This window comes from Myotis nattereri (genome assembly GCF_964212035.1).
Source record: "Myotis nattereri genome assembly, chromosome: 15".
Classification (NCBI taxonomy): domain Eukaryota; kingdom Metazoa; phylum Chordata; class Mammalia; order Chiroptera; family Vespertilionidae; genus Myotis; species Myotis nattereri.
In genome coordinates, this window is record NC_138090.1 from 13,729,002 (window position 1) to 13,756,416 (window position 27,415).

Consider the following 27,415-nt stretch of genomic DNA (forward strand, 5'->3'; position numbering starts at 1 on the left):
ATGGAAGCCCGGGAGAGCACGGCGTCCACCTATCAGTTCATGTCCGAGGCCAACCAGCCCAGGGAGGAAGATGATAGCATGGCACCTCAAGGGACCACAGAAACTATGCAGCTGAAGAAGGAGATCTCTCTGCTGAATGGGGTCAGCCTGGTGGTGGGCAACATGATCGGCTCAGGAATTTTTGTCTCACCCAAGGGCGTTCTGGTACACACGGCTTCCTATGGGTTGTCACTGGTCATATGGGCCATTGGCGGACTTTTCTCTGTTGTGGGTGCCCTTTGCTATGCAGAACTGGGGACCACCATCACCAAATCTGGGGCCAGCTATGCTTATATTCTAGAAGCCTTTGGGGGCTTCATTGCCTTCATCCGCCTGTGGGCCTCCCTGCTAATCGTTGAGCCCACCAGTCAGGCCATCATCGCTATCACCTTTGCCAATTACATCATCCAGCCCTCCTTTCCTACCTGTGATCCCCCTTACCTGGCCTGCCGTCTCCTCGCTGCTGCTTGCATATGTAAGTCTGGGTGCTCTGGGGGAGTCTTGGTGGGGGTTGGCGGTTACTTTAATGATGCTAATAGTGCCTTCTATTGAACACCATATTTTGCTTGTTGGGAGGAAAAGAGGTATTATGTCTCTTCAAGAAGTAATTTCTTTTTTTGGAAAAAAAATATTTAAATATATTTTTATTGTTCTAACCGGTTTGGGTCAGTGGATAGAGCCATCGTCCTACGGACTGAAGGATCCCAGGTTTGATTCTGGTCAAGGGCATGTACCTTGGTTGCAGGCACATCCCCAGTTAGGGGGTGTGCAGGAGGCAGCTGATCGATGTTTCTAGCTCTCTGTCCCTCTCCCTTCCTCTCTGTAAAGAAAAATCAGTACAATATATTTAAAAAAATAAATAAATATATTTTTATTGATTTCAGAGAGGAAGGGAGAGGGAGAGAGAGATAGAAACATAAATGATGAGAGAGAATGCATTGATCAGCCCCCTGCGCGCCCCCTACTAGGGGTCGAGTCCGCAACCTGGGCATGCCCCTCACATGGGAATCGAACCGTGACCTTCTAGTTCATAGGACAGTGCTCAGCTACTGAGCCATGCCGGCGGGGCTCAAGAAGTAATTTCACCAAAGTCATCTGGTCCTGAGATAAGGGTACAGGGTGGGGTGGGAGAAGTTTAAATTTGTTGTGGCTGTGAATGCCTCACATTCCTTCCACTCTCGGCTGTCCCTGGGTTCTGTTCCCCAGCCTGTGACGGGTCGGTGCATGTCTTACTAGTATATTTGTCTTGTAGGTGTTTTGATTGGAATCGATATCACTAGTTATAACTTAACCCGGAAAAAAAACATAAGTGGTGAGGCCTTGATTATGCTGCAAAAAAAAAAAAAATGTTATTTTGCTTCCCAGCTTTTTATCTTAAACCAGTTTAGAGGCATCCGTGAGGAGATCGCTTCTCTAGGTGGTGGGTGATCCCTCAGGCCCGCAGGCCCACAGGGCCGGTTCTAAGCAGCAGGCCCCGCACCAAAACGGCTTTCCCCACTGGTGTTTCAGATCTCTTTACACTGATCTGTAAACGAGTCCTGCCTGGGGCCAGTGACAGGCAGGTGGGTGGCTTCTACCCTGTATTTGGGTTTTTGAGGAAAGAACCCAAGAGATCTCAGTGGATCCCTCTTTCTTTTTCATTTTTCTCTCCTAAGGTGGTGAGGAGGGATTCTGTGTGAAGTCACCGAAAGGGAAAGAGGTGACGGTGAATTTCCCCAGTCCTGTAGAGCTCCTGTTTTCTTTAGCTGCGAAGTGGCCCAGAATTCCCTGTGTTCCTTAGCATTGTGTTGCCAGAGGCACTTAATTATACCGTGTTCTTTCCATATCTCTGCTTGCAAAAGTTCTGGCAGTATATGTAATTTATCCTCCGTGTTAAAAATAGACCGAGAGCGCCGGATTATAAAGGATTGTACCGTACACTGTGCCTCCTAACATTAAAGGCATTTGTTACAGACAAATGTTAAAGGGAACCCCTCCACAGATACCCCAGGGAGGGGGGAGGGGGGGTACGCAGTTGTATATCTGAAAGGATTTGGCCAGGGGGACCTTGGCCCGACTGAGCTCTCTAAAAAAGGGAATGGTTTTCTGATTATAAAACATAGTCATCAAGGAGAAAATTAATTTAGCCTCAGATTACCCCTTAATCTACCACCAAGAGTTGAGGACATTTTTTTGTTTTGTTAATCCTCACCCGAGGATATTTTTTCCATTGATTTTTAGAGAGAGTGGAAGGGAGGGGGAGAGACAGAAAGAGAGAGAAACATCAGTTGCTTTCCGCATGTTCCCAGACCCGGCTGGAGATTGAACCTGCAACCCAGGTATGTGCCCTTGACTGGGAATCGAACCAGAGACCCTTCGTTCCACAGGCCGACACTCTAACCACTGGGCAACACCAGCTAGGGCGGTAGTTCTTGAGGTCCACAGGTCCCCTCTCTGGCCAGGCGCCCAGCATTGTAAGTATAGGTGCCCAGCACTCGATTTGACTGCAGAAGTGTATGTTTCTGGCTTAGTTATTGTCGGCACGTTTATCTCTGTGGGATCCTCCTTTTTCTGTAGCCTCACACCCCTCATTGGTGAGTATTTTCTGGGACGGTTTCAGCATGGAAGTCAGTTCAGCACTGACATAGAGGCATCAAAGCAGAGGCCTCCTCACAGTTGAGACTCCATTGCCCCTGAGGGTTTGTTTGGCCAGGCCAACAGTGAGGAGGAGGAGGAGGAGGAGGGGGAGGGAGGGGGGGGAAGGGGGAGGGTTGGGAAGGGTTCCTTCTCCTCCCTGTGGCCTCTGGGAAGAGGGAGCTGTGACTGTCCGCAGAACAGGGACTACAACTTCAGGTTGCCAGGCCAGTTCCTCATCGGAGAATATGAGAGGCGCGGGTCTGTCTGAGGGCACATGCATTATTCAGGATTAGTTTGTGTTTCAAACACTGAAAACCAAAAGCAGCACGGCTCACACATATTGAAATTTATTTCTTCCGCATGTCAGAAGCAGACTGCGGGGCGTGGGGCTTGCAGGATGACTTCATAAACCTTCAGGGAGCCAGGTTCCTTCCTTCTGCCTTCCGGGTCTGTCCTCATTTCTAGCTGGTGGTTCAGGCCGGCTACTCCAGCTCCAGCTGTCGTATCCGCATCATGGCTGAGAGCAAGAACAAAGAAAGGCAGGCCTCACCCTTTAAAGAGATTTCCTGGGGTCTTGTTCATATTGCTACTGCGTGAAAACATTCAAACCTGTGAGGAATTTTTGTGAGTTTATTTGAGCCAAACTGTCGACCGTCGCTGGGAAGCAGAACCTCAACGTATTGCGTTAATAATGGCAGTTTTTCACCTTGTTTTATACATTACGTTCAAAGGAGGGGATGTGAGAGGGTTACATGAAATCCACTGGTGATCGATTAGGGAGGTGGGAGAAAGCAAAGCAGGGAAACCTCTGGGATTGGATAAAAATTAAATGGACAGACACATATTCTTATTTTTTAAATTTTTTATAACATCCTTTTTCTTTTTTTAAAAAAATATATTTTTATTGATTTCAGAGAGGAAGGGAGAGGGAGAGAGATAGAAATATCAATGATGAGAGGGAATCATGGATCAGCTGCCTCCTGCATGTCCCCTACTGGGGATCAAGCCCACAACCCGGGCATGTGCCCCGACCAGGAATTGAACCCTGACCTCCTGGTTCATAGGTCTACGCTCAACCACTGAGCCACACCTGCTGGGCTGGACACCTACTTCTTTTACATAGGTGGGTACAGGATAGTTAACAGTCAAGTAATAAGATTAATAGCAATTAACAACTAACAGTGAGGGAATTTGTGGTCTCCAGCCTGGTGCCCTCACATATTGGTTGTGCCTGGAGAGGTCTGGGAAACGGGAAGTTGCACGTTAGTTACCCTGACATTCCACAGGTACGTTATCTTAGATGCAAAAGGAGCAAAAGGACGGTAGGCTCAGTAAAGATGGAAGTTGGTCTTTGTCAGGGAAAACACTGGCCTCGGACATGACTACCCACCAATTGAACTGCTTTTTAATGAAAGGTTTTCGTTTCAGACCATCCTTTGTGGTTCCTTTAGGTCTCTTGCATTTGCAAGGCCTTCCCTGCGTTCGTCAGGGTAGCATGAGGCCCCTTTTTGTCCACACCATGAAACTTGGCTTACTTCCTGGGGCAGGAACCTAGTTACCTGGCCATACCTCCCTGCAAGAGAGGCTGGGCAATGCCCACTTTATTTGGGGGCAACCATGACTCTGGCTAAAATTTCTATCACTAAGATAAAATGGAAAAACAGGTATTAGAAGGTAACTAGTGATCTTTGCCACAGAGAGACTTGGGGATTTGTTTCTGCTTTGGGGTTGGGTCTAGATTTGCTATTTGAATGAATACTCCTTTCTCAGCAACCAGCTCCCAGAGAGTCGTTCTGGGACGCATGGAGGAGTGAGGATCAGCTCGTGAACTTTTATTTCTTTTTGATTATTTGTGGACGAAAAATATATTTTAAAAATATATATTTTTAAAAACATATTTTTATTAATTTCAGAGAAGAAGAGAGACAGAAACATCAATGATGAGAGAGAATCATTGATCGGCTTCTTGCCCCCCCCCCCCCCCCCCCACTGGGATTGAGCTGCGACCCCTGCATGTGCCCTGACCAGGAATGGATCCGTGACCTCCTTGTTTATAAGTTGACCACTGAGCCACGCCGGTGGGGTGACATTTTATTTCTTAATTAGAATCAGGAAAACATTCAGAGGACTTGACTGCTGCTGGGTAGACGGTTTTCAGAGCTCTCTGTTCTCTGGCAGGGCTGAGTGTCGGGTGAAGCCAGCAGGCGCCCGGGGCCAGCGCTTAAGGATGGTTTGCCAAGTGGCCCTCTGACCGTGAGCGCCTCCCACTAAGTATTTTTATTTTCACTGAGAAAGAAGCCTATGTGCGCGGTAAATCAGTCTAAGGACAGCAGGGCACACGATGGGAAAGGTCTTCCTCCCTCTCCAAGCGCTCGTCTCCCCGCCCAGAGGCAGCCACGGGGACCAGGCTCTTTTGTACCTTCCAGCTGGTCTTTCAGAAACGCCCTGCAGGGACCCCCACAAGGCACGGCCTTCGCTCATCCCTTCGTCACTGGTCGTGAATTCCCACTGTGCGCAGAGAGGACTCACCGTGGGGGGACGTGTGGCAGGGCGGAGGGTGGGAGAAGGAGCAGAAGTGCGAGGGGTGCCTGTGTGTGTGGCTCAGGAGTATGTCAGCGTCCCTCCCCATCTCGCCGCCGCATCGGGGCGCCACGAGCCAGGAGCACAGCCTCTCCGCGTGCGTGTCCATCTTTCTCCCTCTTTTTGTCCCTTTCTCCCTGTCTCTGCCTCCTCGTCTTCGTCTCTTATCTCTCTCTGTCTTCTGCGTCAGACTTTTATCACAAGCTGTACACCCTCTCCCTTCTTCTTTCCCCGGTCCTGCTTCCTTCCTCTGCTTTCTTGTGGTTCCTTTGTTACAGGGTTTGTATGTGTCTCTGACTCGCTGTGGCCCTGGCCGCTGCTATGAGGTAGATTCTGTCTCTGGGCTTCCCGACTCCCTGTTCCTGGGAAAGATGAGCCAATAGGCTCAGCTGGGGTCCAGCGTCTGGCTTGGTCAGTCAGGCACAACAGAGGAGGGGGAGCCATTCCGCGAAGGGGCCGGGCGGGGAGGCCCGTACCTCACAATATGCTGACTGTATGGCACCAGGGCCTGTGGATTACTGGTGGCGATTAACTAGGGCAGTGGTCGGCAAACTGCGGCTCGCGAGCCACACGTGGCTCTTTGGCCCCTTGAGTGTGGCCACGAAGTTTCCATCGCACTGTACGTGGGATTTTGTGGAAGAGCCACACTCAAGGGGCCGCTGTTTGCCGACCACTGAGCTAGGCAATCCTTCTGACAGCTGATCTAGGCTGAGCCCACACCCTTTGGGTAGCAGGGCAGGTCCCTGGGAAGACCTGCGGGCAGCATGCATTCCTTTGGTCTTCTCCCCTTCCCCTTGACCTTCGCCCTCGCCCCCCAACCCCCACCTCCTATGACTGTTCTAGCGAGCATCCGTGTCATTCATTTGCCAGAGGATGGAGTGAAAGCTCTCAGAGTGTTTTCGAGGCTGTTCAGCCACATGTCTTATTTCCACAGGCTGGCCCTAGCCCAGGGGTGGGCAAACTTTTTGACTCGAGGGCCACAATGGGTTCTTAAACTGGACCGGAGGGCCGGAACAAAAGCATGGATGGAGTGTTTGTGTGAACTAATATAAATTCAAAGTAAACATCATTACATAAAAGGGTATGGTCTTTTTTTTTTTTTTTTTTTTTTAGTTTTGTTCATTTCAAATCCCGCGGCCCGTAGTTTGCCCGTGGCTGCCCTAGCCTCTCTCTCCGCTGAGTGGAAGGATGTCCAAGTTTCTGACCCTTGCCTTGTTCCCGGGAATTCAAGGTTAAGTGAGAGTCATCACCTGCCTGATTCTAACAGAGTTCGCCCTTTCCCCTCTCTGTTTGGCAATAAGCTTAAGAAAACAAAATGCTTCTGTTTCCCCCTAAGAATTATGATCTCCTGGAGAAGCACCACCCAAATGCCCCAGGGAGAGACAGACCTTCCTGAGACGGAGGTTCACATGACCACAGCCCCAGGCACTGAGCTGTGCTGTGAAGTGAGACTGCTGCAGGCGTAGGGGGGAGAGAGCGCAGTGAGCCACTGGCTGGTTTGTTTGGGGAAGGTTTTACAGAGGAAGTGGGGTAGAGCTAGGCCTTGAAAGCAAGAATTGCTGTGGCTACGGCAGGAGGAGAGGAGGACATTTCTTTTTCATGCATATCTGGCACCAGTAAAGAGAGAGTCTGGTGAAGTAGACAAAACAGGTGGGAGTAGGTAGGGGTGGTCTGGAACCCCTTGGGTATTGATTGCCCTTGCGTCTTCCCTATGGATCAGAGCAGAACCTGGGCCCGGGTGTCACCGAGGTGTGTGAGGAACCGGAACGTAAAGCCACTGGTGCTGGCAGGAGCCCAGGGAATGCCCAAGTGGGCTCACTTCCCATGGACCGCACCAAGCACTGTGGGGCCTGGGAGAGATCAGTGGGGTCCGTGTGAGCTTAGGAATGGTAGTTGGCCCCTCTCAGCCTCAGGTTTCTCATCTGTAGACTGGAAATCAGGAATGTCTGTATTTTGGGGTTGTGAGAATTAATTGACAGGATGTATGTGAAATGCGTAGGCACATGACAGATTTCTATTTTACACTCATAGACAAAACATTGCGTAATTCCTAGGTGACCTGCCACCTACATTCAGATTCACCTCATTTATTAATGGGCCTCTCTTGTGTCTACTTTCTAACGTGGCCATGGGCAGGCCTTGTGCCCTGGGTGGTTTAGGACCTTGGGAGTCTGAGTGGGCCTGGAAGAAATTTCTAAAAATGATCTGGTTGTCAGAATTTATGAATACGGCCCTGGCCTGTTTTTCTCAGTGATTAGAGCGTCGGCCTGCGGACTTGAAGAAGGGTTGCAGGTTCTATTCCCTGTCAAGGGCATGTACCTTTCACTTCGATGTTCTCTCTCCCTCCGCAACCCCCCCGCCCCCCTCACCCATTCCTCCTTCCTCCCTTCCACCCTCTCTGGAAATCAATGGAAAGAATGTCCTCAGGTGAGGATTAAAAAAACAAAACAAAAAGGACTTGATGAATATGTGTCATGCCTTTGTATCTTTACTTGTCAGCAGTGAGGGGCTGTTCATGGGAACTCCCAGCTGGGGCACACGGGAGCTGTCCCTCCGTTTGCCTCTTCTGGTTCTGACGAGTCCATTGGCCTCCTTGCTTTAGGCAGATAGGGCAGAAGTGATAGACTCTGGCCAAGGAGGTTGGGCCTCTGCTCTCCGCGGAGCCTGCCCGGGACTGACTGTACGGCTTTTCTCCTAGGTCTGCTGACATTTGTGAACTGTGCCTATGTCAAGTGGGGCACACGTGTACAGGATACTTTCACGTACGCGAAGGTCCTGGCGCTCATTGCCATCATTGTCATGGGCCTTGTTAAACTGTGCCAGGGTAAGGAGGGCCTGAGGCGGGAAGGAGGGCGGATGACTCCGGGAGGCCCCCCCCCCCCCCCCAGTCTCCCGTAGGGGGATGTGGGGATTCAGTGAGCCTTATGTTCAGCTCAGCGAGAACAGGAGATCTGTTCCTGGGCCTCTTGGGTCAGGCCGGCTTGGCCAAATGGACATGAGTCAGCCCCTCCCTCAGGGCTTTCCCTTTCAGGAGGCTAGGCCAGTGGTCAGCAAACTCATTAGTCAACAGAGCCAAATATCAACAGTACAACGATGGAAATTTCTTTTGAGAGCCAAATTTTTTATACTTAAACTATATAGGTAGGTACATTGTTATTGACTTAATTAGGGTACTCCTAAGGCTTAGGAAGAGCCACACTCAAGGGGCCAAAGAGCCGCAGGTGGCTCTCGAGCCGCAGTTTGTGCTGACCACGGGCGCTAGGCGCTCTGCAAGAAGCCGGCTGGGAGCTCTTGGAACTTGGGTCGTAATTGGGTCATAAAAGCAAACAGGGGATGGAGTGAACCCTGCTCTGGCTCCAATTTTTGGTCTGCGATTGCCAGGCAGCAAGTAGGAAGACTTGGCCCTCCTTGAGAGGGGTGGAAGGGTGTGTGTGTCGGGGGGGAGAGGATAGGGTATGAAAATGAATGATCATTTCATCTGGACTTGCTCTTATTCAGGATTCCTTCCCAAAGTCAGCTCTCAGAAAAAAAAAATCAAAATATTGTGAAGTTGGCACTGACTTTTCTGCAGGCTGGCTTTAAAAGCTTTTCATTCCTCCATCAGAGCAAACTGGCAGTGAGGGTAACAGGCCTCCCAGGATCTTCTGAGTCCTTGGCGAAGCCCTCAGGCCCGGGCTATCGTAATCCTTTTACAACCATTCTCTGAACTTGGCTGTGTTCATAATCACGGGGGGCACGGAGACCCCCATCTCAGACCTGTTGGCTCAAACTCTGGTTGGGTTGGCGTTGAAAAAGGTCTGGTTTTAAGAAGCGCCCGTGCAGTTCTTAAGCAGCCGGCCTGGCACCTCTGCACATGTGCCGCGTTAGTGCGCACGGCCAACCACCCGGGTGTCCCTGGAGCCTCAGCAGCATCTGGCCCTCTTTGCCGCGTCAAGGGACGAGGGACGGGTCTGGGCTTCCCGCGGGGGGTGGCGGCAGGCTCCCTTAGAAGTCTGGGTCTTGTTAGAAACCTGCAGGGTGTCCAGGAAGTCTCTCCCCGGGGCAGCTGGGCGCCCCATCCTGGGCTTTCAAGTCCGTATAGTCTCCGAGGTCTCCAAGGAGAGTGAGGAGTGCCTGGGCTGGCGCTTCAGGGGGGGAGGTGACCCAGATCAACCCCAGGCCCAGTGAGAAAGGAGACCCCAGGTCCTACACAGCCTGCGATGTCCTGCCCCACCCATCCCCGGCCACTGCAAGGAGAGCAACAGAGTTCCCTCTGTGAGACGGAGAAACTGTTTGACCAAACTGTGCAGTGGTCGGAGCAAAGAGAGGTGGTTCCACAGGAAGTCTCATTGTTAGCGAAAAATGACCTTTTTTTTATGGTAAACAGGGTGCTTTCTAAAAAATAGGAGGAAGAGTTGTGGCCTATTCTGGGGTCACTGCGGGGGCGGGGGGGTGGGGATGGAAATTCACTGCGGTTTTGGAACAGGTGTCACATCAGAGGCAGCTGGGCGGACCCTTCCTTCTCTGAGATCGTCTAGTTTTAGTAAAGGAATCTGAGCTTTCCTGAGAGCGTGGGGGTGGGGTTAAGTGTAGGGAGCTGGTAGTTGGTGTTTTTTTTTGGTGTTAAATTATGTTTTGTTTTTTTCCTTTCCCCTTCCCCCTTGCTTTTCCCTTCTTTTCTTGACCTTCTTCCTTCCTGTTTCCCCCCATCTTCTCTTCCTCTTTCTTCCTCCCTTCTCCCCATCCTTCCCTTCTCCTTACACCGTCCATCTCTCCTCCTTCTTCTTCTTTCCCTTCCTCACCCCTGAACCACCCCCCCCCCCCACCTTTGCTCCCGCAGGACACTCTGAGCACTTTCAGGACGCCTTTGAGGGTTCCTCCTGGGACATGGGAAACCTCTCTCTCTCCCTCTACTCTGCCCTCTTCTCTTACTCAGGTTGGGACACCCTTAATTTTGTAACAGAAGAAATCAAAAACCCAGAAAGGTAAAGGTGGGCTCGCCCTCCCGCTCCCCGGCTCTCACTCCCCAACGCGGCTGGAACAGCTGGTAGAGGACAAGGTCGTCCCCTTCCTCCCCCTTGTCCCGCTGGCTCTCATCCCTCCCTCCCCAGTCTCCAGCTGAGAGGGATTCGGGGTCAGGATGGGAGTGAGTGAAGGTGGGAAAGCCGTGGCTCCTCCCCCTCATGGTCATCCTGGAGGAAGCCAGGGTCCCCCCCTCAAGGAGTCGTCCTTGAATGGGCAGCAGAGCCCGCTGGGGCTAAGGAGCTGGGACCTTGCACGCTGGTACTGACCCTGAGGCCTGGGGAGCCGGAGGTTTATTCTGGGCAGCCAGGCACTCAGCCTGACCTCTAATCCCTAGGGGACGCTGCTCCTCCTCCAGTGGGACCCATGGGTCCCAGTGAGGCGAGCATCTCGCATGGACCGTGAGCTCATGAGCTCTCTCCACAGAGAAGGGTTTCTCTTCCCCCTTCTCTCTAGAGAGCCCAGGGGCGTGGGACACATACCCATCCTGGGATCATGGGGGAGAGGTGCCTCGAAGACCCCGAGGCCAGGGAACTGTTAAATGTCAGAACAATCCTTGGGTGAACTTTGACCCCCTGGAGAGGCCGGCTCTAGGGCGCCCGTCTCACTTGTGCCGACAGGAACCTGCCCCTGGCCATCGGGATTTCGATGCCAATTGTGACGCTCATCTACCTCCTCACCAACGTGGCCTATTACACAGTGCTGGGCGTGTCGGACGTCCTCAGCAGCGCCGCCGTGGCTGTGGTGAGTCCTTGGGGTCCCCGTTTGCGCGTCGGCCGGGGACACTGAACGGTTCGGTCTTTTCGCAGCCACCCCACCTCCGCAGGCGAGGCGAGGGGGTCTCGGCCAGAGGGCGGGCTGCCCAGCAGGGACCCTGTTTGTCCCCACAGCCTGGAGGCAGGAAGCTGAGGAAACCCCGTCCCATGCTGAGTGTGTCTCTGTGTTCTGCCCCCAGACATTTGCTGACCAGACATTTGGCATGTTCAGCTGGACCATCCCCATCGCTGTGGCCCTGTCCTGCTTTGGGGGCCTCAACGCGTCGATCCTTGCTTCATCAAGGTACTGTGTCCCTGCCCCCCTGGTGACAGACTCCACTGTTCTCTGCGGCTTTAGGTGAGCCCGTAAGAGCTCAGCTTTTCCTTCCTCCCTTTCCTAGAAAGACAGGGTGTGTGTGTGTGTGTGTGTGTGTGTGTGTGTGTGTGCGTGCACATCAGTGTGCACGCGTCTGCCTTTGTGCAAACGTTGGTGTGCTGGTAGCTCGTGCGTTTATCTATTGAGTTGAGAGAGAAAGAAAGAAACATCCATGTTCCATTGACTTATGCATTCATTGGTTGATTCTTGTATGTGCCCCGACCTGGGATCAACCCCATGACCTTGGAGAATCGGGACGATGCTCTAACCAAGGACAGATTGATAGGAGGTGGGAGAGAAGAAGGTAATAGCTGGGGTGAGGGACCCTGTCGGGGACCAGCTTCTAGGCTCCTTGTGGGTTACGGCACAGCCCCAGGACTCACTGCTTCAGTAAACGATTAGCGAGCACTCGCTGGGTACCAGGTCCCGGCACAAGATGATTCTGCCCCTCTGTGCGGAGGCTGTCCTGCCTGTTGTTTCAGAGAAAGGCACCTTGCCGGCTCACTCTGCTACCTGGGGTCAAGGTTACATGCTTCCCTTCCTTAGCGCCGTGGTGCATCCGTCGGCCTTCTCTTGGGCGGATGTTTACCCACTGGAGCCGTCTCTGCACGCGCTTCATTCATCTCCACTTACAGAAGTCGCAAAATAGCTCTTCCTGTCTCCCCTCTTCCTTACTGGGCACATTTCTTGAGGGAATAGTGTGTATTTCACCGGTCATTCCTTTTTCTACCCATTACCCTTTGGCTTCTAGTACCTAAAAAAAAAAAATGTTCTGAGTAAGGGTACCAGTGACTCCTCCTCAGCCTGCTTTCATCATGGTCCTTATAATACCGGACGCACGAAGCAAGTGATGCCAACAGCCTTTTACTCCTGAAACGATTCCTGTGACTCTCTGGTAGCTGAGAAGGCTCCTTTCCTGATTTCTCACCCCATAAATGCTGCTATCCCCGAGGCCAGGAGTGTACTAGGCATGCAATAAAGATTTGCCACAGGAACAGATAGGATAAGAGAAAGTTTTATCCTGTTTATTTTCCTTAACTGGTTTTGACACCCCAATTCGTGTACGTGGGACGCCTCCCTGGAGCATCAAGAGTAACAGGGAAGCAAGGTCTTGTAAAAGAATATAGTGTCATCTCCTCTCAGCCCAGCCTGGTGCGGCCCAGGTTCCACCCCTGTGGTTCTTCACAAGCTGCCCCACCCAAAGATGGTACTTCCCCCTCGCCTCATGCTCACTGGTGCTCAAAACATCCCCCTTGACATTGCCAATTATCTCCAAATATTGAGGTGGTAGGTGCCTTCTAACCTCACCTTAGCTACCTTGGGACATTGACTGGATGGGGTTGGGGAGGACGTGAGAGTAAGCATCTGGACCTGTACGCAAAGGGAGGTGCAGTGCTGTCCGGGAAAGAATGCACAATTGTTTCTGCTTGTGTTGCCTTCTTCAGTTTTTCTTTTTTTAAAAATATATTTTATTGATTTTTTTACAGAGAGGAAGGGAGAGAGATAGAGAGCTAGAAACATCGATGAGAGAGAAACATCGATCAGCTGCCCCCTGCACATCTCCCACTGGGGACATGCCTGCAACCCAGGCACATGCCCTTGACCGGAACCGAACCCGGGACCCTTCAGTCCGCAGGCCTACGCTCCATCCACTGAGCCAAACCGGTTTCGGCTTCAGTTTTTCTTTATAACCCACGCAGCTAGTGTGGGTTTTGTACTGGATGCCTTTGCCTCACCTACTCATTACTCCCTTCCAGCATCCTCTCCTCCACATTTCTTCTCTACTTAGTACAGATTATTAACTTCATCAGCCAACTCCAGCGTCTTGTCCAATAGCACCTTTAAAGATGACATCATCAACTCCTGTGTTTCCACCCGGATGACCCACGCGTATCTCAGACTTAATATACACTGTGTGTCCAAATGCCCTTTGCGTCCAGTTGTGATTTTGTGGACCATCAGTCCTCCTTGCTTCTTTTATTTATTTTTTTTAGAATAGTTTATTATTGATTTTTTTTAGAGAGAAAGGAAGGGAAAGGGAGAGAGAGAGAAATGTGGATGTGAGAGCGGAACATCGATCGGCTGCCTCCTGCACAGCCCCTACCGGGGATGGAGCCCGCAATCTGGGCATGTGCCCCGGCCAGGAATCAGACCAGCAACCTTTCTGCTGGGACAGTTCTCAACTAACTGAGCCACACTGGCCAGGACAGACCTCCTTGCTTCTTAATTTTATCCTTGGTGTCTACCCTATTCTCTCAGTGTATGTATGTGCACGTGTGTGCATATGCGTGCGCACACACACACACACACACACAGGATCACTACATTTGATTGAGGTTTCACCTCTATCCTGTCCTCTCCTCAGCTAGTACATTGGGTCTCATTCAGGCCTCCTCTCTTACTTTTTATTTTTTTATTTTTATTGATTTCAGAGAGGGAGAAACATCAATGAGGAGAGAGAATCATTGATTGGCTGCCTCCTGCAGGCCCCCTACTGAGGATCGAACCCGCAACCCAGGCATTTGCCCTTGACCGGAATCGAACCCGGGACCCTTCAGTCCGCAGGTGAACGCTCTATCCACTGAGCCAAACCGGCTCGGGCAGGCCTCCTCTCTTATGGCAGTTATCATGGATGAGCTTGTCCGGCCTTCTGTCCATACCCTCGTCTCTCCCTGTTGATGCTACCAGCGTCTCTGGTCAGGCCTTTTCTTCAGAGCCACAGCTGGCTCTCATGCTTGTTCAGACTCCACAGTATGTCCTCATGTGCAAGTTCTTCCCAGCACACGGCTCACACTCCTTATCCTAGGCCTACAAGCATTCCAGTACCAACCTTTAGAGAGGCCGCACCGTTCCGCCTCCAAGCCCCTTTGGCCTTTGCCCATGCCGTTTCCCCACCCGCCACTCACCGCTGCCAGACTCCAGCTCGTCTTCCCAGCCCAGACGTGGTCGTCTCTTGCGAAGCTTTTTGTTCCCAGCCCGCCCCTAAGCCTTGGGAGGGCTGAGTGCTGCGTGCTGGCCTGCCTGCCCTGGGTGGTGCTCATTTCCCTGCTGCTCTGTTTCCCAGTCAGTCGGGCTCTTTCTGTGTAAAGAAGCAGCTTGGCTTGTCTCTTTGAGTCCAGGTTTGCTCTGGCCGATCGCACGTCAAGAGCTCAGGGAAGATATATGAGGACACAAGAGAAGTCTGGCTACTTTTCTTTGGAAAGCCATTGTGTTTCCCTGGCAGGTGCGGCTCAGTCGGTTGAGCACGGTCCCATGCACCAAAAGCTTCAATTCCTGATCAGGGCTCATGTCTGGGGCTACGGGCTTGGTCCCCAGTAGGAGGTGTGCAGGAGGCAGCCAATGGATATTTCTCTCTCTCCCTCTCCCTCTCCTTTCCTCTCGCTCTAAAAGATGAATAAAAACATATTAAAAATAAAAGTCATTGTGTTAAGTATGAAACTTATGGGATGGCAGAGTGAGGGTACCTCTGGTGGGGTGGGTTCGAGTGCCAGTGGGCGATGGCAGGGTGAAGTGTTCATTGGGTGCTGGTGCGGTGCTGTGATTGAGAGAAGTGGGGGTGTCTGTGGGTGATGGTGGTGCCTGGGTAACCGTGGGGTAGGGCATTTATGGGTGATGGTGAGGTGCCTCTGGTTGAGGAAGGTGGAGACATCTCTGGGTAAAGGGGGGGTAGGTTGGACTGGGCGTGCATAGAGAAGGCGGGGTGCTCCTCAGAGACTGGTCCCTGCTTTCTTCTGGAGCTCTGAGCCCACTGTGTCTGCGTGAGGAGTGTGGCTGTGTGGCTGAGTGAAAAGGATCTTACTGACACATTTCCTGCCCCCCCAGGTTGTTCTTCGTGGGCTCCCGTGAGGGCCACCTCCCAGACCTTCTGTCCATGATCCACATTGAGCGTTTTACACCCATCCCTGCTTTACTGTTCAACGTAAGCTCTGCTGGGGGGTGTGGGGACTGGGTATATATCTCTCTACTACTCCTGCTGACTTGATGCAAAACTGTTGGGTGGGCGGTATACTAGCTTTCTTGAGATAGTTCTTGATCCTCTCAGTGTTTCTTCTTTCTTATTAAAATTATTTTAAAATGGAAGTGTAAAACATTGTCCTATTAGAGAAGGCAAATGCTATACAAGAATATAGAAGTGAACTTGTAAGATTTCTCTATCTGTTATATCAGTGGCTTCTTCCTCTCCTTCTTCCAGCTCCTCCTTTTAACAAGAAATATTAAATCATATTTAGAGCCCTAGCAGGTTTGGCTCAGTGGATAGAGCGTAGGCCTGTAGACTGAAGGGTCCCGGGTTCGATTCTGGTCAAGGGCACATGCCCGGTTGCGGGCTCGATCCCCTGTCGGGGGGTGTGCAGGAGGCAGCTGATCGATGATTCTCTCTCATCCTTGATGTTTCTCTCTCTCCCTCCCTATCTGAAATCAATAAAAATATATATTAAAAAAGTCATATTTAGAGCCCTGGCCAGTGTGGCTAAGTCGGTTGGGTGTTGTCCCATGTACCGAAAGGTCGCCATTTTGATTCCCGGTCAGGGCACATGCCTGGGTTGTGGGTTCGATCCCCAGTTGGGGCATGTGCAGGAGGCAGCCAATCAATGTTTCACTCTAGCGTCTCTCTCTCTCTCTCCCCCCCTTCCCCTCTCTCTCTAAAGAAAAAGGATCAATTAAAAAAAATCATATTTAGAAAAGCCAGATCAGTTAAACACCAACAACCCTAAGGGCCTCTATTCATGTCATAGACATCATACATTCATATACGGTAGATGACAGTGAAGTTTGTTCTGACAGGTGGAACGTTCTGAAGAAAGACCACTCTCTAATAATCTCTAAGATATTATATAAATAAGAGCTAATAGGAACCCTGAGATAAAAAGGCCTTACTCCAAGATTTGAAAAAGTTAATTTTTCTTGTTATTAGGTCTTAAATGTTTTAATTAATTGTTTAAATTTTGGCTTCCTCTGGAATTTATATATATATATATTTTTAAATATATTTTATTGATTTTTTACAGAGAGGAAGGGAGAGAGATAGAGAGTTAGAAACATCGATCAGCTGCCTCCTGCACATCTCCCACTGGGGAGGTGCCCGCAACCCAGGTACATGCCCTTGACGGGAATCGAACCCGGGACCCTTCAGTCCACAAGCCGACGCTCTATCCACTGAGCCAAACCGGTTTTGGCTGGAATTTATATTTTGATGTGTAGCGGGAGGTGGGGATTCACTTAATTTTTCTTTCTCAAATAGCCAGCTATGCCAGTATAACTAATTGAATAATCAGTTTTTCCAGTTTTCAAATTTGTCATATAAAAATAATAGGAGGTTGAAAGGGCTGCAGACTCTCAAGGGGGAGGTGCCTGTGGAAGTCACTCTGGCACTGAGGCTGGCTTCCCTGGGCCTGCTGGAAGAATAGGGGTTGCTTAGGGGCTAAGTGGGGCTCTTCCGAGAGAGGTGCCGCCCTTCAGGACTGGGTTTCGCTGATCTGGTCTGGGCTTTGAGCTTTGGGGCTCGGCTCTTTGGGGATGAAAATAATAATAATAATAGCTAATTTTGGGGGTGCTTTATATATGCCAAGTATAATGATATGCCCCTTAAATGTATCATTATTTCAACTAATCCTCCCCCTCAGCAATAAGCTTCATTATTTAGTTTTATGTTGAATATCTGAAAAAAAACAGGATACTTTCCTCCTGGAATTTTTAAAGATTTTTATTGATTTTTAGAGAGAAAGGGAGAGAAACATGATGCCAGAGAACGAAACATTGATTGGCTGCCTCCTGCATGCCCCCAATCGGGGATCAGGGATGCAGAGGCAACCCGGGCATGTGAGCCCTGACCAGGAATGGAACCGGCAACCTTTCGGTGCACAGGATGACACCCAACCAACTGAGCCACACTGGCCAGGGCTCTAACCTGCATTTCTCAGGTGCCAGGACAAGGCATTTGCCCGTTCGTATGCCAGGTAGTTAGGACCCACGTGTAAAGACCTGGAGGGCACCTTGTGGTTCATGTTGAGGTTAGTGGGTTGAAGTGCGGAGGGCCTCACTGTCTGCCCTCAGAAGGGTAAAGCAGTCACTGAGTGGAGGACAGAACTCCAGCTGCAGAGGGAGAGATGCCACCATGAAGATTAAAGTGGGGAATGGACCTTCCTGGGGGCAGGGGGTCACTGGAGAGAGCCAGAGGTCATCTGGTGAAGCTAAGTCAGCGGTCAGCAGATCTGGTGGGGCCCCTGGTGGTGACATTGCCCTCTCCTGCTCCCTCCCTCCCCACCCAGTGCACAATGTCGCTCATCTACCTCATCGTGGAGGATGTTTTCCTGCTCATCAACTACTTCAGCTTCAGCTACTGGTTTTTTGTGGGCCTGTCTGTGGCTGGACAGCTCTACCTTCGCTGGAAGGAGCCCGAGCGGCCCCGGCCTCTCAAGGTCAGTGGCTCTGGGCAGACGAGAAGGGTGGGCCCTCTCCCAAAGGTGCCTTCTTTTCCATCTCGTTCCCCCGCCCCACATTACCTGATACCTCACCTCCCTTCATTGCAGCTGAGCCTGTTTTTTCCCATCGTGTTCTGCATATGCTCCTTGTTCCTGGTGATTGTGCCTCTCTTTGGAGACACCATCAATTCCCTCATCGGCATTGGGATCTCCCTCTCCGGAATCCCCGTCTACTTCCTGGGTGTTTACCTGCCAGAATCCCGGAGGCCGCTCTTTGTCCGGAATATCCTGGGTGAGCTGCTTTGCCCATCACCACTGGTTGTGCGTGTGTGTGTGTGTGTGTGTGTGTGTGTTCACAGATGCATGGGAGAGATGGGCATGGTAGCTGGCTTCCTCCAAACTAGTGATGTGCTAGAGGCCATGAGACCTGACTGCCCCACATGACTTCTTTTTATCTTGCTATGACCATTGTACTTCTATCTTTAGACTCCTATTTGGGGGTTAAAACACTACCTCTTATAAGTGCAATCTAAGCGTAAAGGCTCTGGTTGGGCTCGGGACTGGGGATGCTGAGGCTGGTTGGGGGTGAGGGGCAAAGCCTGGCACGGGGTCCCCAAGGGAGAGATGAGCAGGAAGCCACAGATGTGCTGTGAACAGCCTTGTGTTCAGATTGGGGCTGTAGCTGAATGTCAGTTCACTCAGTTCTCTCCTCTTCCCATTTAGCTGCTATCACCAAAGTCACCCAGAAGATTTGCTTTTGCGTCCTGACTGAGCTAGACGTAGCCGAAGAGACAAAGGTTGAGAGGAAAACTGACTAGAGGCCGGAGGTGAAGTCCCCTGAGGCCTGGAAGGTTTTACCTGTGGCCACAGTCACCCAAGGCCAGATGGCGAGACTGTGGACCCAGCCCTCTGGTCCTAAAGGAGCCTGTGGGCACACGTTATGTCTGTCAGGGGGTTGCGGGCTGATGGCTTCCCCAGGTGCTCACTCTCATTGGTAAGCTACGGGAGACCGAGTCTGGGGCCAGCATGAAGGTGGGGGCGGGGAGGGCTTGGGGATGGCGGTTGAGTTTTGTTCCTGCTGGGTGGTGTGTGTAGCCCTTACAGACACTTGGTGAGTTGCACTAGGGGAAGAGGGAGTGCTAGCTAGGTTAGCTGTGGCTGGTGGTTTCTAAACTTGGTACTCGAGGTTGGAACCAGGAGTCTCTACAAAGGGGCTGCTTTTATGACAGGTTTTCCTCTGACCAGGTCCAGGCACCTGACTTCAGAGGCTTGAAATGCTACCATTTCTTCTTCGGGTTCAAAATCCTTCCCTGGGGGGAAATGGTTGCATTCCATTATTTATTTATATTATTTAATCCAGAACACCAATTCTAGGTGAATCCTGGTATTCATCTACAGGATGCAGTAGGCTGTTTATAAATGCAGAGTACCCAAAGATGAGTCCCTCTGTCCTCAGAGGTGTCTCTACGTGGCGGTGGGTCAGACTCTGACCGCAGATTTCTTCTTCTTTTTTTTTTTTGCTTCGTTTTAGCACAATCTTCTGTTGAGTCTTACCTGCACAGGTGAACTTTAAAGATTTTTTACTCACGTACCGATTACACTTTAGTATACGTTACAAGCACCTGGGGTTGTAGCTGACACATGAACAAATTCATGCGTCAGAAGTCTGGCACTACTGTTGTTTTGAAGGAGAATCCTTGATTTCACTGAGAGCTTGTCTGTGTTCTAGATGCTAAAGTACACCGCTGGGTTTCTGGTACGAACTTTAAGAGGACAGAAACTTCTCGTTCAGGTACATCACCTGAATTCTCTCAGCTGTCAATGTCTCATGGACTTGAGCCACCAAATAGCTTGTTCCACCCGCTAAGGGTCGGTGTGAGGGGCTGCTGTGCAGACCCACGCAAGCCCTCCTAGGTGCTAGACGTGGTCGTTTTCCTTTTCTGGAAACCTCACACCAGGCCGCATCCACTCGTCCCCAACACCAGGCTTTGTTTACACTGAGCCGCCTTGGTGTGGATCACCGGGACAGTGCACTCCTCTCCCGCCTGCCTCCTGGGGCGAGGTCCGGTGGGGCTTCAGTCTCAGGAAGACCTTGGTACTCCTGGGGACTTTTTTCCCATGGAGATCAGTGAAGACTCTGGGAAAAAAGCTGCTTTAACCTCAGTCTGGCTCCTCAGCAGACTGCACGATGGGACATAACGAATTCTGGTGCTCAGGCTGAGCAGGTTTGGCCTACTGGATGCTCCTTCATGGGCAGCTTGGCTGCACTGGATTGTACAACTCTGCTAGGATGACCTCAGACCAAATCACCCTGGGCCCAGAGAACCTGCTGGCTTGGCACACCCGTGGGCTTCTTATCCTTACAGTTTGGAATTGACCAATGGTAAAGACAAGAAGCATGAGGCAATCTCCCTTTCTGTTTTTCTCCACCAAACTGGCTCATCTCAGGCAAGGGCGTAACCTTGGTCATACCTGCTCGATACAAACAATTTAAGGGAGCATGCTCACAATTGCTTTTGGTTCAGGGCAAGCATTTGGGAGAACACAGGGGGCCACTCCTACTATCATGGGTTGGGGATTTGCACTGCAAATTCCTGTCTACAACAGGGAGCCCATACAAAGGGTGACTTGCCTAGACTATGTACACACGACTCTTGTCTGAGCCAAGCTGGCACCTGCTCCAAGGATCCTTCAGAGCTAATCCTTGAAGTAGAATGCGCTTGTTTTGAGGACCCCTGAGGTAGGCTTTGGCTTCCTCCACTCAAGCAAATGACCAGCTCACCCCAGGAACTTGCTGTTTCCCGTTGGCTCCTGGGAAAACAAGGGCCTCCATACCCCAGGTGCCCTAACACTGGCTTAGCGAGCCATGTCATCCTCCTCCCATCAGTGGATGGCGACCGCATTCTTCCCCTCTGTGCTGTGTAGACTTCCTAGAAACCCTCCTGTGGGAGGGAAGCCAGACTTCCTCCACTCAAGCTTTGTGGGGGAATTAATTTCCATGAGGGTTTTGTTCCTCAGCCTCATTTCTTCTCCTGGTATGCTAATCCCTTTTGCACTGGGTAGTTTGTGAAGTTGTTAAGCCCTTTAATGTTGGCAAACTTTAATGAGCACATAAATAGCAATGAACACATCATATTGGTACAGAGTGGTTTTTAATCCTTCTTTTACGCCTATAGACTAAGATGACTAGTGTTGATGTACATTTAAGTTGCTGCCTCTTACTTGTGACACTGAATTGTACCTTTGTGGATAGTTAGGGTGGGAAACCAATAGTCTGTTGGTTTTAGAGCCACAAGAGTAGAGCCTGAGCACACATACACATACAATTTAATCATTTTGTCAGGTTTAACAACTCTGCGTACATAGGAACTGATGTAGATAAATGGGTTTAGGCAGGATGGGAAAGTAGATGCTTATGAAGTCTTTAAAAGATGTGGGAAGACACATCCCTGTGTAATTCACCTTCCCCTGTGATAGTGAGTGTGCGCCATGGGGCAAGAGGGCATGTCTTGAATAGAAGGTTCTGGGTATTGATTGCCCTATACCTGCGCTGCCCAGTACAGTAACTACTAGCCACATGTAGCTACTTAAAATAAAATAAAGTTGAAAAATTCCTCACATTAAAAGTGCTCAGCCACATGTGGCTAGTGGCTACCACTGCACAGGGCACATATAGGACACATTTGTCTTTGCAAAAGTTCTACTGACAATGAATGCTACATTAAAGACTAAATGCCAACTCAGTCTGAGTTAAGGCATCTGTGCTTTGGAAGGGGTTGGGGCAGAAATGTAAATTCTGGGGAAGAAATTTTGTCCTATTGGTAGTTTTTGGTGAGTGCTGTCAATAGTTAAACATTTCTTAGTGGAAAGCTAAGTTCAGGATGTGTTTTCCTTTTCCTAATTTGCTTTAAGTCCTTTGTGTCTCAGGTCAATTCCGAAACTTTTATTTCACTACTCCCCCATTTTTGGTGGGGGGCAGGAAGGGGAGAGGGAGCACAATGGAAAACATATTCAGATTGAAAAGGTTTTAAAGGAATTACTTACTTGCTCCCATAGTTAGTGTTTTTACTAAATGCAGAGTATCACGTTCATACATACCCTGCTCCTTGGTACCACTGCTAACGAAAGAGCAATCTTTACAGTCATTATCATAGGAAGCAGGGAGGCAGACAACTGTCTACCAAACCCCTCACAGCTCAGGCAGATTCGTCCTCTACTGGCCATTACTACTCAGTGTGTGCTCCTACAAGAGACCCACTGTAGCCCTTCTACATTTTCCCGTCAAACAGAATCAGGCTTTTACTGGGGGCGGGTGCCTGGTGGCGTGGGAAAGTTGAACCTAAGTTCTCATGAAACAGCCTCTCTTCCACTTACTGGCTTTAGCGTAGAAGAGGAGCAGGAAAATGCCTAGGCCAGGAAGCTTCATTTTATGTTTTTTTGTTTGTTTTTTGTCCCTTAGATTGTAGGGTCACTTGAATGAGGCAAAGCATCCTACTATTAATGGAAAAGAGATACTCCTTCAGCACACGTTTTCACTGCTATGATGGTGCTGTTGGACATGCTTTCTCCTTCCGTGTGTTATGCCAGGAAACCCACTACCAGGGTGGCTGATAAGGCAGTCAAAGCCCCCAAGGGCCTGTGATAGATCCTCAGTCTGAGTCCAGGTCATGCGTGCTGTCATAGCCAAACTCCTTCTGCACATCCAAAGGGTATTTGCTCCACATCTGTGGCCTGCTATTGCCTCTTTCCTCTTCACTGAGGCCGTTGCATTCATCAGAGCCTGGAAAGAGAGAACAGGAGTGGACTCCACCTGCATCATTTTTTTTTTGGCGATTGTGAGCTCCTTCCCATCTCAAAAAGGTCCGGTTTTTTTTTTTTTTTTTTTTTTAAATAATTTTTTATTGATTTTTAGAGAGGGGGGAAGGGAGAAGGATAGAGAGATAGTAACATCGATGAGAGAGGAAGTTATTGATCGGCTGCCTCCTGCACAGCCACCACTGGCGATCGAGCCCGCAACCAAGGCATGTGCCCTCACAGGGAGTCGAACCAGTGACTCTTGGTTTCTGGGTTGATGCTCAGCCGCTGAGCTACACCAGCTGGGCTGGTTTTGTTTGTTTGTTTTTTTTATTTTGGTTCATTACTTAAAAACACTTGCTCAATAAAGAGAATCCAGGGGAACAATTCGAAAAGATCTCATTTCTACCATTTAAACCAAGTCTTTTAACATTGGGATATTTTGTCATTTCTCCCTTAAGTATAGAATTTTTTTTAATATAATAGTTGTAGTCATATTGTAAATATAATGTTGAACGTTGCCCCTTTTAATATATTATGGGCACTACAGAATATTCTGTAGTTTGATCTAATTGTTCCTCCATTAACAGACACAAATAAATTCTTTTTGTTGGCACTTAGAACCTCTCCAATACTTTGTTAGACCGAAGCAGAGAAAGAGACACTGAGCTACATGTTTCACTTAATCTCTACCAGTTGATGCAATATTCTCATTTTCTGGAGGGAAAATGAGGCTCAATAAGATGAAGTAACTTGCCCAAGATCCACAGCTAGGCAATGATAGAACTAAGGATTTGAACCCACACCTGACTGACATTACACTCTAATAACAACACCCCCCCGCCCCTCCAACACTGGTCTGTGGGTCTCCTATAGCTCCAACAGCTTATGATTGAGCTGCACGAGCTCAATGGAGAAGGAAAGCTAGCTAGAATGGATCTGTCTTCTGTACGCATGCCTCAGTCTTGGATCCCAGCAGTCCCTCCCCAGCCAAGGCTGCCACCCACCTACCTCTGGAATCTTCATCTCCGTCACTGCTTTCCTCCTCTGGGTACTCATTGCGCCAATTATTCTCACTATTCTCATCATCTTCATCTTCATCTTCATCAACGCCCTCTAGTTGTTTGCCATCATTCACCTGCACATCTCAACACACACATGAATGTAAGTCAAAACATCTAAGGTTATGCTCTGGGGGAAACTAATATCAAACTAACTCGGAGAGGCTACACTTAGGCTACAAGGGGGAGATAATGGCCCTATTCCACTTACAAGTCCAACTCCAGGGATCACATTCCTGGTGAGATAGACTAAAGGAACACCTCAAAGTAGGGAGGAGAAACAGCTCTGCGCAGGTGATGGTAGTGACCTTTAAACTGTCGGAGGGATTATGGGTGATGCCAAAGATCAGAACCAAAATCCAAGTTTGAGGGGTGCATGAAGGCAAAAGGAGGGCCTATACATGGTCCAAGGTGGGTGTCTGATTCAGATTATGGTGGTAGAGTAGGTGTGGAGTAGCGTGCTTTTCTCATAAGAGTGTGACAGGTACCACCTTAACTTCTCTCATTATTTTTACATTTTATTTCTTAAAAATATATGTGTGTCGCCGAAACCGGTTTGGCTCAGTGGATAGAGCGTCGGCCTGCGGACTGAAAGGTCCCAGGTTCGATTCCAGTCAAGGGCATGTACCTGGGTTGCGGGCACATCCCCAATAGGAGATGTGCAGGAGGCAGCTGATCGATGTTTCTCTCTCATCGATGTTTCTAACTCTCTCTATCTCTCTCCCTTCTTCTCTGTAAAAAATCAATAAAATATATTTTTAAAAAAAATATATTTATGTGTGTGTCGATTTGAGAGAGTGAAGAAGGAGGGGGAGGGGGGAGAGAAACATTGATTGGTTGCCTCCCATATGCACTCCAACCGGGGATGAACTCAAAACCTGGGTATGTGCCCTGACCAAGAACTGAACTGGTGACCTTTCGGTGCAAGGGATGATGCTCAACCAACTGAGCCACACTGGCCAGGACACTCATTAACCATTTTAGAATTTGTTTTAAGAATGACTGTCAGGAAGTTAGTAGTTCTTTGTTTTTTTAAATGCAAGTTAGCTTTCTTAATCCATTATTTTCTGCATTATAAGATGCAATTAAAAAGGTTTTGTTCTCATATTAAAATTCCTGGTTTTGTCTGTATTTTATTATAAGCTCTCATACATTTTCCCCTGAGAATGGGTAGATATAAAAAATAAAGATGTTGCCTAGCTGGTGTGGCTTGATAGTTGAACACTGGCCCATGAACCAAGAGGTCACTGGTTAGATTCCCAGTCAGGACACATGCTAATGTTGGGGGCATGCTCTCTCTCCCTCCCCCTCTAAAAATCAATAAAAACATTAAAAACAACAACAGATTTACAAAGTTTGTAAAAGATTCATTAAGAGCAAAAATTATAGACTCCCAAAATCCCCTGCCTTAAAACCAGGTTCCTAGAAGGCATTTAGAATAAATTTTTCCTTTTAAGAACAAAAAGAACTAAGGACAATGTGACTAGGATTAGCATCCAGGGAGGCAAAGTACCCTGACTGGAGAATGGCTTAGGTTGCCTCATGCCCTCATGCCCATAGGTCCCCTTACCAGCTCCCACTCCTGGCTTAAGGGCTGCACAGAGAGGATATTCTCAATCCATCCTGGAGTGGCCGTCTCCAAGTAGTAAATGTCATACACATAGTCATCCTTCTGTTCCTCCCGGGGCCCGACACTTGGTCCATCCTCAGATATAGTCAGCCGCTCGCGGATCAACTCTACAGAATTGCAAAGGATCACATCTGGGTCAGATACCTGCGAAGAAAACAGCAGATAACATGCATGAGATTAAACACGGATGTTCAAAGAAAAGGATCCTAAGTGTTGGGTGAAGGAAGCTCCCTACAGTTCTCCGTTGGATTCAGTAGTCTCATCCCCATGGCCTGTTTAATTAGCTAGGAGATGAAAAAACTAAGTATTTCTCAAAAAAGTAATGTGTGGTTCTTCTGAGATAGAAACTTGCAAGACAGACTTCTACTCCTTTGTGCTCGACTGATGCAAGAGCATGTGTGAAGACGTGCATGTGAAGACTGGCCTGAGGAGAGGCGAGGGCCAGCAGAGCTTTGAGTCTTCCCCTAGGTCTTCCTGAGCTCCTCTGTGACGATGTTCTCCCTTTGGGGATCTGCAGGCCCACAGCAGCACCTCTATAGCTGACTCCTCAGTGGGCCTGCATTTTGTGTGGCCTTCTATAGGGAACCTACAGACGATTCCTGGGCTATCATGACTACTACCAGCCATCACCCACCACTTGACTTGCCCACACTGACATCCTGCTTTTAATCATAACCAGGAATGGATTCCTCTATAATCCTTTTTCTTGCTGGGAAGAATAGCTTCAAGACAGATTGACCCAGACTGGAACTGGCCAAGGTAAGATGGACTCTAGGTCCAATAGGCTGTGTTATCCAGGGTGGCACAGGCCAATTTGGAAACCAAGGGGACATGCTGCAAATGATCCCCCTGCAAACGATCATCACAGGAGCTGTGCAGCTGAAACCATATGCCCTATGGGAAGGAGAGGCGTACCATGGAGAGGCAGACAAGGGGAGACCAATGCTCTCTATCACAAGCTACAGGGAATTAATTCTTCTTTGTTCCAAAGTCAAAAGGAACTAGAGATGTCAGTTTTTGTGTAGAGACTTGACTGACCTAAAAGCTGTTCATTAGGAAAGCTCTGGCTCCAACTCACAAGTCCCCAGCCCTCAGTCCAGCAAATTATGCAGCCGTATTCCTTTGCTATAGATTTTTCAAATTTCCTATAATGAACACATTGTTTTCATATAATAATAAATTACTTTAAGTCTAATCTATGTATGCTTACCCATATTCTCAATTATAATACATACAGATTTCCTACCAGTAAACATATATAATATGTACTTTCCCATCTTGCCAGTCTTCATGGTTATTAATTTAAAGTCCAGGCAGTTGTATAGTCCATTTCTCAGACATAATTTTAGCCTCCATGTTTAACACTGCAATGAATATGAAGTTTCCTGCATTTGAAAATAGAGATTAAAGTACCTAGGGTTTTTGTGAGGATTAGATGAGTTAAATAAAATATATAACAACAACAAAAAAGAATATATAACAAGTACTTAGACAATACTTGATGTATAGTAATTAGTAAACAAACAGCTTTTGTTAATACCACAGCTGTTTGCTTCTGCTGAATTATTTCCCTAGGATAAATCCTGGGGATGAAATTATTAGATAAAATGAACCAAACCTTTTCACCTTTTCAGATACCCTATTAAGTAGTACTTTATTTGCTTAAAACTTAAATTTCTTTAGAATTTTGAGTGACTTTGAGTCCAAACAATAAAAATAAATTTGAATAGTTTTAAAATAGACCCTAAGCTATTTGTTAGCCATGCTGTTTTCCAAAAGACAGGCATCAATTTTAAGCACTACAGCCATATACCATTTTAATCACAGCCTTGCCAGCAGTACTATCAACAGCCTTTCCTCTGCTGGTTTTAGTAGGGATAAAACCTCAATTTTACTTTCAGCTTAAATTCATATTTAAAATTTATGTGAAATGTATTTATATTGATTTCAGAGAAGAAGGGAGAGGGAGAGAAACATCAATGATGAGAGAGAATCATTGATCAGTTGCTACGGCACACCCCACATTGGGGATTGAGCCCACAACCTAGGCATGTGCCCTGACCAGGAATTGAACTGTGACCTCCCTGGTTCATAGGTTGAAACAACCATTGAGCCGCACTGTCTGAGCTAAATTCATGTTTTTA

General features: G+C 48.9%; 2 protein-coding genes across 2 annotated transcripts in view; one reads left to right on the forward strand and one right to left on the reverse strand.

Annotated features, from left to right (window-relative positions):
• Positions 1-20,915, forward strand: SLC7A6 (solute carrier family 7 member 6; the record flags this gene model as incomplete). The annotated part of the gene is made up of 9 exons (XM_081107617.1): positions 1-514; positions 7,934-8,059; positions 10,055-10,199; positions 10,857-10,980; positions 11,192-11,295; positions 15,190-15,286; positions 17,634-17,783; positions 17,895-18,078; positions 18,510-20,915. 9 exons carry the CDS (start codon positions 1-3, stop codon positions 18,602-18,604), a joined length of 1,539 nt encoding a protein of 512 aa, XP_080963743.1. The 3' UTR covers positions 18,605-20,915.
• Positions 20,872-27,415, reverse strand: part of SLC7A6OS (solute carrier family 7 member 6 opposite strand) — a 9,317-nt gene continuing 2,773 nt past the window's right edge. Inside the window, exons 3-5 of the mRNA XM_081107623.1 lie at positions 25,212-25,415; positions 23,592-23,718; positions 20,872-22,566 (exon numbers count right to left, since the gene is read on the reverse strand). Of these exons, the coding sequence (XP_080963749.1) occupies positions 22,436-22,566; positions 23,592-23,718; positions 25,212-25,415 (462 nt within the window). The 3' untranslated portion in view covers positions 20,872-22,435. The remainder of the gene's footprint in view (positions 22,567-23,591; positions 23,719-25,211; positions 25,416-27,415) is intronic.